Below are 13,545 nucleotides of genomic sequence, written 5' to 3'. Positions count from 1 at the left end.
GAGGGGCAGGTGGATGTTAGCGAGACCAGCACCGTTGTGAATGTGCTAACTGCTGCTTGGTTGTAAGACTGTAATGAGCTTTACCACAACAAAGAAAAGGGAGGCCTTTGTGAAAACTCTTTTAACCTTAGTAAGGTGCCAAAACACAAGGGCACTAAATACAGTCCTCACAGAGCCCTTCACCTTATAAAACTGAAACTGTGCCCGGCAAACACCCACTTTCCGTTCCCACCAACCCCAGACTGCTTAGCTTCCAAAATACCTCACAGGAGTGGAATTTACAGATCAAAATTATGTGTGTCAGAATTTCCTCCCTTTTAAAGACTTAAGTGGCATTGCACTGTGTGGAGAGTCCACACTTGGTTGATGGGCTCCTGGCTAATGGGCCTCTTAGTTGCTTTCACTTTTTAGCTATTGTGAACAACGGGAGGACTTGCAGTTGTCTATTCTTCATCCCTGGGCCAGAGAACCTCCTCCTCACTGGCCTCTACGGTAGGCCTTTACCCCAGGGTCTGTTCTCGGCATGGCAGCCAGCATTTTGTTCTGAGTGTCCTGTGTGCATCACTCCCTTCCTCAAGCCCCTACCAGCTCCAATCACACTCACAGGAAAACAAAAACAAAAACAAAATCCCAAGTCTTTACACCAGCCCAGGGACCAGGACCTGGGACTTGGCCCTGCCTGCCTCTCTCTCCTGTCTTTCCGTGCTGGTCAGACTTGATATTTATTCCCCAGGTCCACAACCGTGGCAAGCCTTCAAACCTCCGAATCCTGTTCTGTCGGGTAGGAGTGAGCTTCTCCCATACCACACAGCCACCCCTCAGGAGGCAGCCTCAGAGATGTCCCCCAAGTTGTTCCATTTGCAGTACAACGTGCCCAGGAGGCAGTGACAGGCACATGCCTCCCATCCCTCCAGCACTGCCTTCTGCCTGGCAGTCAGGCCAGCAGTAGAAGCTCCTGTGCTTGCATTAAGTGGATGCTCCTGGAGGGCTGGGTTCTCTGCAGTTTTCCTGTGTCTAGAATCCCTAGCAGTGCTCAGTGAACACTCGGTGAGCACATGCCTAGAGCCGTCTGGAGCACGCTCACCTTTCAGAGAAGAGCAGGCATTTCTGGGCGTGCAGCCTCCCTTTCACATGCAGCTCCCAATCCTAGATGAGAAGACCAGAGAGGCAGGAGTGGGGGTGGGGGTGGGGGCAGAGAATAAGGATTGTTACTACCAGCCAGGCAGGGAGCTCTGGGTACCCAGAGGCTGGACCAAAGACACCTCATCTCCCTTTCTCTCCTCCGCCTCCCACCCCACCAGCTGCTGCAATACAACTCTCAGTCCCTTTGGTCAACCCTCATCTGCATTCCCTGTATCCATCTTGGATGACAGCCCAGACTTGAAGTCAGATTCCCTCGTCTCCTCTCTGTAGAGTCCTGACCTCATGCTTTTCTCTCCACAGAGAAACGCCACCCGCTTCTCTCTGGTCTACGGTATAATGACTTCTAACGCCGTGTGAGACCAAGTCCTCCAGTGCCTGCTAGGGCCACTGCTATCACTGCGTCCACACTGGAGATGGGGAAGCGTGTCTCCCTCAAGTCCCGGAGATATATCTGGATGACGTGACCTGAGTAGCGATGAAGGACACCCTGCACTGTGACTCCCACTAAGGAGGAACTGTATTATGCTCTGGGAAAGGGTGGGAGCGGGCTGGTGTGACAGCTGACTCGGGGAGGCCGCAGCCACAATGCAATCCCTACTCTATCACTCCCTAGTCTGGGTCCCATCCTATGTCTGGGCCTAGAATTTCTGATCTGGGAGGAGTATAATGAAAGCATCTTCCTCCTCAGGGTGTGGCTCATGCTTATAACCCCAGCCTTCGGGAAGGCAGAGAGGCTAGCCTCAGCTATAGAATGGGCCCAGGATCAGCCAGAGCCCAGTGAGACCCAGTCTCAAAACACAGTAAGGCAAGAACAAAAACCAAACCCCAGTGACTACCTCACTGGGTTACTGCCAGCACATGGAAAGAGTTTAATGTGTGTCAGCTGTTACATACATTTTATTATTTTGAAGTATTTTGTTGCATTAGCAGTACAGCATTTCACCACTGGGTGGGGTGGGGGGCGGCCTCGGGAATCTCTCCCTCCACATGATACAGCTGGCAGTCTTCCTTAATGGTTTATCTGGTTCCAACCTGAGAACCGATCTTCTGCCCTTGACTCTATTTCAAACTCAGTATAGCATCTATGTTGAAGGGGCTATAGCTTCTAGAATGGACAGAGAGGAAAAGCCTTCGAAGGGAGCAGGAGATCTCTGCTTTTCATCTACGTAGGGGAAGGAATCTCCTACCTGCCTTAAAGCATTGAAAGGACCCTGATGTAATTCTGAAATTCCTTTGGGGGTCTACAACCTATAGCTTTAATAAAGGACCCTGGTGACCAAGTCAGGTGCCCCAGAGTCAACCCTTGGGGCCCAGCCTTCCTCGGGTGCCTCACCTTCAAGTCGAACACCTTCTTGTCACAGATGCTGCAGATGTGTGGCAGGTGGAGTGGAGCCACGCCATGGAAGTCATTCAGCTCCTGAGCCTGCAGAGGCCTCACGGACAGCACCGTCTGCTCCTCCTTGGCCCGCCGCCGGGAACAGCTGAACCCCTGCTTGCTGTTGTTAAGCCGAACTCCAAAGGCAGGAGGAGTCCTGTCTGAGGTGGGCTCCTCGGGATCATAGAGCTCATAGGGCTGGCTGGCAGGCGGAGGCCACATGTTGGGTCCTGCTGCAATGTCAGGCTTGTTTGGGCCAGAGAATCCAGGGGGGCTCTCCCACTGACTGTTCGTACCTTGCAACAGCCCACCAACCTCCCCTTTCATGCCCCCAGCCTGTTCAGCTGGAAACCCACATGCTACATGTGACCCTTGGGCATTGGGTCCATAGAAGTCTTTAGAGAAGGCAGCTTGGCCATCCTGCCCTGCGTGGCTATAGTGCCCTTCATAGGCCACACTACCTGATACTGTGGCCGAGGCCGAGGCTGGCAAGAAGCCAGTCTGGCCCTCCGTTTCAGAACCGTAGGCCTGGTTAGGGTTGGCTTTGCCGTACTCAAAGAACCCCGCAGTAGCTGGGGTCGTCCCAGCCTTTCCAATGCCCAGGATGACTGCCGGCTGGGCAGTGGTCTGAGGCATCACCCCACTGAAGGGGTGTACCACCACAGCATTGGGGGGCTGACTGGGGAGGTTCACGGAAGGTCCCGGGCCTCGTGCCTGACTAGGGGGTGAAAAGGCAACTGTATTGGAAGGAAATCGGGTACTAGGTATGGTGGCAGCATGCTGGGAAACCCCAGTAGGTCCATGTGGGGTGCTGAGCACAGACGGATGCCTCAGCTGGTTGAAGAGAGGCTGGGACATGGCCACTTTGGAGAGAACTTGATTCAGGACCGTGGCGGCTGCTGTGTTGTTGGTGACAGCTGTCTGTGCCAGCTTCAGCCGGTGGAGGGTGAGCTGGGCCTGCAGCTGGGCCAGCTGGAGGCTGGCTGGCGAAGGGAGCAGAGGGTTCTGGTTACTGACTGAGAAGGGGCCCTTGTCCAGGAGCTTGGCCGCACTGTAAGGAGACAAGAGGTCCACATGCATTGCTAGGCTTCAGTGAGTGGCCCCTTTCCCCATGTAAAGAAGACCCCACTTCATAGATCCTACAAACAAGTACTGACACGTTAGGAAACGCCCAAATCTCTAATACAAAAGGCTATGGCAGAATGGTCAGTCTCCCTGGTGATTAGAAGCAACCATTACACACAAACGCTTGACTAGCAAAACCTCCAAAATTACAAACAGATGCCACCGTTGAGAGATAAGGTAGAAAAAAATGTCAGCCAGGTAAGGTAGCCCAGAGTTGTAGGAGACCAGGAGAGAGCAATGTCTCAAACTTGAGGTTAGCTGATCTACATAGCAAGTTCCAGGCCAGTCAGGGCTACATAGTGAGATCCTGTCTCAAAAGAACAAAACACAGACAAAGATAATGTATATATCTTTGATAAAGATGATTTGGAATACATGGTCAGGTCATTACTGTCATAGTCTCTGATTCAATAATTCAATTATGAAAAATGCATCCCAAGGCAAAACTTGATAATTGAAAATGTCCCTATGACATTATTTAATGGTTGAAAATTAGAAACATCCAATAATAGGGAGACAGAGTTTGAGCAGAGTAAATTATGGTAAGTAACCATTTTCAATTACTTGTTGAATGTGTCCATTATTATTGAAACATTTAAGACATTCAGAAAGTTTTGCCCAGGCCCAGAGGGATTGCCTCAGTGAGTGCTGCATCTGCCATCATGCCTGACACCTGACTCGATCCCCAGGTCCCACGGTGGAAGGAGAGAACTGGCTCTCACAAGCTGTCCTTTTGAGTACCACAGGCACAACATGACATACGCACATGCCTGCCCCATAATTCATAATAATAACACATAAAGTATCTATAGAGACTTGTTCTGTTCCGTGCACAAAATAAAAACCAGCCCAGTGTGCTAACTCCTGACATGCTAACTCCCGACATGCTAACTCCCCACTTGGCTCTTGCTCTCTTCTCCCATGATGATGAGTTCATCACTGCCATTTAATAAGCATCATCTTCTATAGGGAAACCCTGTCTCGAAAAACAAAAAAAAAAAAACAAAAAAACAAAAAAAAAATAAGCATCATCTTGAATTTGGCAAAAATCACTGGTTCAAAAAAAATTATCACTTAAATTATATGAGAAAACCCATATGTTTCTTGGCTTGAAAACTATACACAGAATGAACTACATATATATTTATGACACACATTTTCATCCTAGTCCTAAGTTCAGATGCAAAAATAAGACGGCTTTTTACACAGAAGTAGTATATGCAGCGACCAAAAATATTATAAATGAAAAAGATCTACATTTGAAGTAGAAAGTCCTGGTCAGTTTTCACAGAACCTTATGAGAGGCGGGAGAAGACGGCCCTGCCGCGTGTCTTTCTTGTGTCCAGTGTTAGTTGGCTATTGCGTTTCTGGGCAAACTGGGAATGGCCTTGTCTACACATGGGACAGACTTTCCCAGAGAAGCCGGTATATGTGGCGTCCACAGTTGAGGCTTTCGGGTAAACCATATTTTCTGGGTCTCAATTTCTCCTTGTGGGAAATGAATATAACCAGGAGATCCGGTGAAATGGAATTCTGGGGCATCTGAATGGGGTCATGAAATCTGAAGTCAGGAATGATGGACCAGGCAGCCTGCACAATCAAACTGCTTAGGAAGATGAAGCTGGGAAGGGACACACGGCTGTGTCCTTCTGTCTCCGTTATCACGAGCACTGGGCAGTAAAAGCTCAATATAATGAAACAAGGAGGGAAAGAGGCAGGCGGCGAAGACGCTGGGGTGGGTTAGGGAGAGGAGGGAAAGACAGACAAACAAGGGTGTGGCACGCCACACCTCCCTCTCCAGAGCTCCTTTGAGGAAGGCTTGGGTTTCTCTGAGAGGAGGTAGAGAGACTGCGGGACTATGTGAGTTCACCCTGTGATGCTCATGACCCCTGGGGGCTTGAGGCATTCTCAGGGGTCATTTTCATTTCAGTTTTGTAAAGCAAGAAGGTAGAGTTCTGAACACTAACTGTGATTGAGGAAAGAGTGTTCAGCCTGTGGGACCAACCCCAACCCCGCAATTAAGGTGGAACCCTCTGGGCCCTGTGTGCATCCTCCTGGGCTGCTTGTGTGTTTGAAGTGAGATCCCACAGCACGAGCCACACCCGCACTTAAGTACAAGAACAAAACACACTGCCAAGCCAGATTTAAAAAAAAAAATGGCTTTGTTCCTCTTTCCCTTTTGTAGGAGGAACCATGCTGGGCTCTGAGACTGGCTGCATTTTGAGATATGGGGAAAGAGGAGGGACGAAGCTAATGGTATTCTGGGCCTTTTCCCTCTGGGGATTGTGCAGGTGGCAGCCAAGCTTTGCAGGGCCTTTGGGTGGCACACCAATCCCAGCAGGAACAGAATGGGAGGGGCCAACAACTGTTGACGCAGTCAAGATGAACGGAAAGGAGGGATGGTCCCGTCAGATGTGTGATTACGACTTGTGTACTACTGAGCCTTAGAAGGCTGATTCAGCTTCCCCCAAACCTGCCAGCACAGGGCCAGCTCTTCCCCCAGGCTTGTCCACCACACAGTCTGTCCTTGCAAACAAGGCGCTAATGAGGTGCCAATGTGGTTTCTATGACCAGAGGAGCACAAAGTTGGCTATGTTTTCCCCAGAGAAGTCAGCTGTGTTTTTAAAACTTGAATTCTGGGCTGGAGTAAGTTCTTGGTAGAAGTTCTCCTCTTGGGTGTTGAAAGGCTATGCGAGGAAGAACCATCTCCCAGTAAGGAAAGCTACCCACACAGCAGGTGTGTAAGTCAGATATGGGAATGGCTACAGAACCTCACCGTTCAGAACAAGCACACAGCCAGACCAGAACCGCACCGCTTAGATCAGGCATGCAAGCAGACCAGAACCACACCATTCAGATCAGGCACACAAGCAGACCAAGAACCAGATGTTTCCAGCTTCTGCTTTGTCTTGCAAATTCTCACTGTGCCCAATTCTATTTAACCTTACACAGAAGTGATTTCACACAAATCATCCACACAGAATAGCCCTTCTAAACCAAAATCTTAGATGAGAAAAAGATGAATTGTTATTGAAGTGGGGCAAAAGCCCTAAAACCCTTTACCTGAAGGGTTAATAACCTAGCCAGGCTAGGTGGCAATACACACCTGTAAGCCCAGCACTTAAAAGGTAGAGAGAGAAGGGTCAGGTAACTCAAGGCTAGTACTGAGTAATTGAGTTTGAGGATAGACTGGGTTTGAGTCTTCTGTCTCAAAAAAAAAAGGAAGAAATGGAAGGAGGGAGGGAGGGAGGGAGGGAGGGAGGGAGGGAGGGAGGGAGGGAGGGAAGGAGGGAGGGGAGGGTGGATGACATTTATATGCTTACAGTGTTCTTGGAGTGTCTATTTCAAGGTTTTACTGCTCTGTTTGAAGAGTCTCCAGAACACGAGGCAACCCACACTCAAACCCTAATACAAACACGTTTAAGAGCCAGATGAAGACGGTTCTGTTACTCTTTCTCATTTGTGTAAAGAACCAAGCTGGGGGTGGGGGTGGGGGCGGGGAGCAGTGAGTCTTGGAGCTTCTTGCTTTTTCCCAGAAGACTTCCTCACTCTTGGGTGTATGTGGTAACTGCCAGGAACAAAATAAGGAAGAAGATAATGGCCGTGGCTTATCGAACCTGGCAGTTGGGAGATGTGGGCAGAATATACTTTATGTAGATAAAGTATCTCGAACAGTTCAAAAGGGAGAGTCTAAGTACACAGCTACTAAATGAAGTTTGCTGTTGAACAGCTGTGCACAGTCGCTCACCAACGGCCACAGCATAGGCATTTCAACACACTCCTCTCTAAGTCTAGATTTTGAAACCAAACAGAGGCTGGAGAACGGCTCAGCAGTTAGGACCACTGGCTGCTCTTACAGAGGACCAATGTTCAATGCCCAGAAACCACATGGCATCTCATAACTCTGAGTAACTCCAGCTCCAGAGGGTTCCGCACACATGGTACACAGACACACATGCAGGCAAAACACCCATACACATAAAAATAAGTAAATATTTTCTTATTTTTAAGAGAAATTGGATAGATAATTGAATCATGGTTCTGCAAAGACATTCACATTCTAATCCGCAGAGCCCATGAGAGTCTCCTTACATGGTAACAAGGACTTTACATGGCGATTAAATTAAGGACCTTGTACTGAGAGAAGATTGCCTGGATGTTACCAAGGCCTGCTCGGTATAATTACAAGCGTTATGAGGGCGGGAGTCAGAGAGAGAAGATGAAAACAGGGACCAGAGAAAGAGAAAACGATGCACTGGTGTTTGGGGGAGTGGAGGACGAGACTGTGGGCCAAACAGCATAGGCAGCCTTGAGAGATTCAAAAGAAGAGGGGACGGGGAGGTTCCTGAAGAGCCTGGGCAGATGGCAGCCCTGCGGACACTTTGACTTTAGATCTACTGAGGCTGATCTTAGAATCTGACTTCCAGAAATGTAATAAAGTTATATTGCCTCACACTATCAAACGTGTGGTGCTTTATTGCCGCAGCAACAGGAAATGAATACGGTTTCTCCACAACACCCAGACACTAAGGGTGACTCTGCTTAGAGAAGCTGGGGTGGGCCTGGGCACTGCCCAGATGTTGTGGGGATGGACTGATCCTGCTGGGAGCCTGGGTAGCACAGAGGACCTGAGGGGACCATCCAAGAGGTTGGGAAGATAAGGCCACAAAAGAACTCCCCAGAGGTGCTGTAGGGATTGAGCAGAGTCACTGTTTCTGGGGTAGGCGTTAGAATGAACAGCTGTTTTGTTCCTGACCTTGAAGAATCCTTGTGCAAAACAGTGATTGTTTTCCACGATCTGTAGAATTGTTTTACTGAAGGGGCATGGCCACGCCGTCCCATGACTTTGGTCACAAGACATTCCAGGCACACCTGAGGCTCTTGTATGATTGTGTATTTCAAACAATACATAATAAAGGACCAGAGTCATGAGGGCCTGTGATGCTGTCTTTCAGTAAGACGTGTGAATTAGATTAGGGACTTTGGTATGAGGAAATCGTTTGGGTAACAATAAGTATGTCTTTGTATGACTTTCGGGGTTCAGTCCATTAGAGAGGCTGGACCTTCCTGCTTCCACATAGGCCTTAAAATTTCATCTTGGAGCGCCCCCCTTCTTTTTTACCAATCCGGCTACATGGTGCACCCTGACACAGAGGACTCTTAAAAGCCAGCTCACTTTATTCGCAAGGACAGCAGCAAACAGGGAAAGCTTGGGACTGCAGGATGCTAGCACTCGGCACTTTCAATCCCTCACCACCACACACAAAAGTTAACTTGTCCCATGTCACACAGGTGGCCGCTGGTAAAACCTCAGTGAGAACCAGGATCATCCAACTTGCAGTGCCTGGGAGAATCGCCTTAGCTTGGAAAAGCCTAACTAAGGCCCAGGACTGCCTATCCTTCTCTCCCTTGAGTGACTAATTGTCGTTACCCAGCCCGAAGCATGAGTCACCCCGTCGCTCAGAGAGGCACAGAGTACCTTCCACATGCAATGCATGCAAAGCATCCCCTAAGACCTGGGAAAACATGCCATGCTGGCATGTCCTTCCTTTCTTTGAGATAGGGTCTCTCTACACAGTGCAGGCTGTCCTAGGGCTCACGGTGTAGACCAGACTAGCCTTGAACTCACGGAAATCCTCCTGCCTCTGCCCCACGCCCCACATTTAATGCTGGGATTAAAGGTATGTGCCACCACACCTGGCTAGCTGGTCTTCTCCTGCGCCCCTGCTCCCATTCTCCAGAGGCAATGCCCAAGGGTGCCCCTACTAGAGAATGGGTGGCACGGGATTTGATACACATTTTCTTGTCTACACCATGTGTGGTTGTGCTGTTTGCAGCCATCCCCAGCAGATGCAGAATCCAGGCAGTACACAGCACACGGGTTCACGTACACCTCACCCACAGTGACAGTGCCCATTAGATGCCCTCCCTGAGTCTGGTCCCCACTCACAGAAGCAGCAACTGACAGTACAGGCCCTAGTTTATCAAGAGACTTGGGAGGGCTCCACGGCCCCAGCCCAAGGTTTTATCTCTGAACCACTAACTAACTGTTAACAACAAATTCACAGTGTATAATTAGATTTAAAATCTAGTAGTCTGCTTAGAAAAAAATTAATTAAAGCAGCATTTCCCTGAAGAGTTTCAAACTAAAATATTACATAAAGGCAAACTAGCTAACCTCGTGATGCCGGAAGGGTAAGGCAAACTAGCCAATCTCATGATGTGGAAGGTTAAGAGATATGGAGGAAAACCTGCCTGTAGATGTTTCTCATCCTGCCGTGTGGAAAGGATGGGCAGTCTTCTGTTCCACTAGGGGAGTATGACTGTTGTCCCAGCTGACTGTCCAGGCAAGATGCAATGATATAGCATCCTTTGACCAGTAGAGATGGGTTGCATGCAGGTGCAGTGGAACACGCCCATAATCCTAGCACCAGGAAGGCAGAGGCAGGAGACCACTGTTAAGTTTGAGGCTAGCCTAGGTTAACCAGGGCTACTACATACAGAGACACTGTCTCAAAACACAAATATAATATATATGAGAGAGAGAAAGGGAGAGGGGGAGGGAGGGAGGGATTGGGATGCTGGAAATCTCCATCCTGGTATAAAAGGAGAGTATCAGTGAACACAGGACCCTGCTCTGAAACAAGACCAGATGTGTCCTCGGAATTTTCTCCCTTCAGTCCATGTAGATCTGACCTCTCCTGTGAGCTGGCAAAGTTTCCAGGTAAGGAGACATTTTATACAAGTGGAGAAAGAGAAGACTTTCTGAGATGGCAGCGAAGGATAAGATGTGCTCTGGCTGAGGAAGCTCAGGGCAGGACAGGTTCACACTGCACTTTTCAAGTAATTTAAGCAACGAAAGAAAAGACCAGCCAAAGAGTTTCCCCTCGAGTCTGAGCAAAGGCTAGCAAGGTCTGAGTTTGTTTGCCCAAGGACAGCTGTGGAGAGACACATCAACAGGTAGGGAAGAGCCAGCTGTGAGCAGGGACCCAAGCTTTCATCTGCCTGTTAGGGGATGTGAGATTAGGGAACATAGTTGAACATTTTCAGCCTTAGGATTTTATCTGTGACAGAAGTCACAGTGTCCAGGCAGTGTGTCTTAGGCTGGGTGATCACAGCATCACACTGCCCTGGTAACACAACTGCAAGGACACTCATTGATATTCTCTTGATGATGACAGGGTGAAGATTTGTGGTCAATCCCAGTTGCCAACCTAGCTATTAAGCCATCACTTAAGGAAAGGCTGACAGAGAACAAAGACAGCCCTGAGGGCAGCAAGGGAAGAGTCCAGGGAGCCCTTGAGCCCACTATGCCTGGCTCTACTCTGGACTCTCCCAGTGCAGTTCCTTAGTTTGTTAAATAGAAACAGTGTTGTGTTTGGAGAGATGGCTCAGCAGTTCAGAGTGTCTGCCACTTTTGCAAAGGACCACGTTTCAGTTCACAGCACTCAAGCCAGACATCTCCAAACTACCCATAACTCTAGCACCAGGGGATTCCATGCCCTCTTCTGGTCTCTATGCACGCACGCACACACACACACACACACACACACACACACACAGAGAGAGAGAGAGAGAGAGAGAGAGAGAGAGAGAGAGAGAGAGAGAGAGAGAGACACAGAGAACAGAGAGAGAGAGACAGAGAGACAGAGAGACAGAGAGAAATAAACCAAAACCCATTCACCTCGCAAACTGGACATGGCAGCATGCCTCCATAATTCCAGAACTCAACTGACTAAGGAAAGTGAATCACAGGAATTTCGAGCCAACTTTGGGCTACACTGTGAGGTCCTATCCTACCTTAGCAACAACAATGCTTAAAGAAGACCACCTGCTTAAATGATATGCATTTAACTCACTTCGGCTTTTCTCCAAGGCCCACACTGACTCGGGGCTCTCTGGCTCCCACCAGTGTCTCCTGAGGAATGAATGGAAACAAGGACTAAGGGAGAGAACTAGCATATCACTGCAGGAAAACCTGGGCAATAACTTTGGTATGAGTGCCTGCCAACCAAAGACCTGCTTCTGGGGGGGTTCTGAAAACAGAATGCTCCTCCAAGCACAGCCCAGACACAGTACCACCTGCTAATGGATAATGTTCTTATACCCTGTAAAGCTTTGTCACCCATATTTGTTTAATAAAATGCTGGTTGGCCAGTAGCCAGACAGGAAGTATAGGTGGAGCAATAAGACTAAGAGAATTCTGGGAAGAGAAAAGGTAGTTGCTATCCAGACACAAAGGAAGCAAGATGAAAATGTTGCACTGAGAAAAGGTATCAAGCCACGTGGTTAAACATAGATAAGAATTATGGGTTAATTTAAGTTGTAAGAGCTAGTTAATAATAAGCCTGAGCTAACAGACCAAACAGTTTATAATTAATCTAAGCCTCTGTGTCTTGTTGGTACTGAATGGTTGCAGGCCAGACAGGAGAGAAACTTCCATCTACACCCACCTACTGGAAATGGGATTTGGGAGGAGAAGCCCCCACAAGGTGGAGCGTGGTCTGGGGTACTCTTTTACAGGGTTGGGGATCCAGCTCTGGCCATGCTGATGTTCCCATAAGCAGCAGAAACAGTTCTGTGGCTATCAGCTGAGACACCTTCAACACATGGCATGTCATTTTAGTAGCACTGTGAGCTGACTTTGTGTGAAGCATTTGTTATCACTTCCTAAGACTTAGATAGGGAGTGTCCCTAAGGGAGCTCAGGTGTTGGTTTGGTCCCTGCTGGTGACATTGTTGGGGTAGGGGTTGGAACATGAGGGTACTAACCTCATCAACTGATTAACTGATCCACTGACTCAGCTCACAGCTAAGAGGGGTCACCAGAAACATCTTTCAAGGGTTTATTCTGCCGTAGTTCATTCTAACCTGACTCTGCCCCCAGCCACCATCAAGGACAAGCCGTCCCAGCATGCTCTCGCTACCATCATGCTTTGCTTCACAGCAGGCCCGGAAAGAGCAGTGTGAGCCAGCACAGCCAGAGGCTGCTGGAGCTGAAGTGGATCTCTCCTCCCTCAAACCGTTTTCTCAGGCTTGGGGGTTGGCTCAACAGATAAAGGCACTGACCTCCAAACCTGACTCTCTGAGTTCGATCCCTGGGACCCATGTGGTAGGAGGAGAAAACAGACTCCCACAAATCGTCCTCTGACCTTTTCATGTGTACCATGGCATATGCACCCCTTTCAATAAAAATTGTTTTTCTTGAACATTTTTGTTATAGCCGCAGACACGTATAAGTAACATATTCTTCTAAGAGGAAGAGATCTTCATTGAAAAGGTAGTAGTTTTTTGGCCAGGGATCAAGCTTTATGGGTCCTAGTGTCAACTTGTCTCTCAGCAGCTATGTAACAGTGAGAAAGGAAAAGGCTCACCTCCCTGCACCTCCATGCCCGTGTCTATGTAGTTAGAGGCAGGTCTAGCCATTAGCCCTAGGTGGCTTGGTGCTGACTGTGGAGAACGAGATTACCTTCAAATTTGCAGTGATGTTCCTGCCTCAGCCTCCCAAACAGTATACCCATTTTTTTAAGTTACATGTTTATAATTAAAGGACCATAAAGGTAAAGTATTCTCTGAGTGTTCTGGAAACTGCCAGGCTCTGTGTTGCCGTAGCATGCTGCAGAGTGTTCTTGGGAAGGACATTTCCCATGTAATGGGAACAAATTCCTTTTAGGAAATAGTCCTCTGCATGAGAAGTATCACATCTTAGAATACTCTCATTGCCATAGGGACTGGGGTAAAATGAGTTAACTCATTGATTTGGTCATACCAATGAAGTGTCGATCATATCTATGTGATTACATCACAGTGGAAGGAGAGGCTTTGCTCAGAGGCAAATACAGGTTTGACAGTTGGTACCATACTGTGCATAAATTCCAATTTTACCTCTTACAAGCTAGTGTC

At 48.5% G+C, this 13,545-nt stretch overlaps 1 protein-coding gene across 2 annotated transcripts in view; it reads right to left on the bottom strand.

Moving 5' to 3' along the window:
* The window catches only part of Rbm20 (RNA binding motif protein 20), a 193,436-nt gene that overhangs the window by 52,719 nt on the left and 127,172 nt on the right, over nucleotides 1–13,545 (bottom strand). For both annotated transcript variants that reach the window (XM_038316003.1, XM_038316011.1), the window contains exons 2-3: nucleotides 2,477–3,569; nucleotides 1,085–1,146 (exon numbers count right to left, since the gene is read on the bottom strand). In XM_038316003.1, the coding sequence (XP_038171931.1) occupies nucleotides 1,085–1,146; nucleotides 2,477–3,569 (1,155 nt within the window). The remainder of the gene's footprint in view (nucleotides 1–1,084; nucleotides 1,147–2,476; nucleotides 3,570–13,545) is intronic.

Source organism: Arvicola amphibius, chromosome 1 (assembly GCF_903992535.2).
Source record: "Arvicola amphibius chromosome 1, mArvAmp1.2, whole genome shotgun sequence".
Lineage (NCBI taxonomy): Eukaryota > Metazoa > Chordata > Mammalia > Rodentia > Cricetidae > Arvicola > Arvicola amphibius.
Note: the sequence above shows the minus strand (reverse complement) of the source record. Positions and strands in the feature narration are given on the sequence as shown.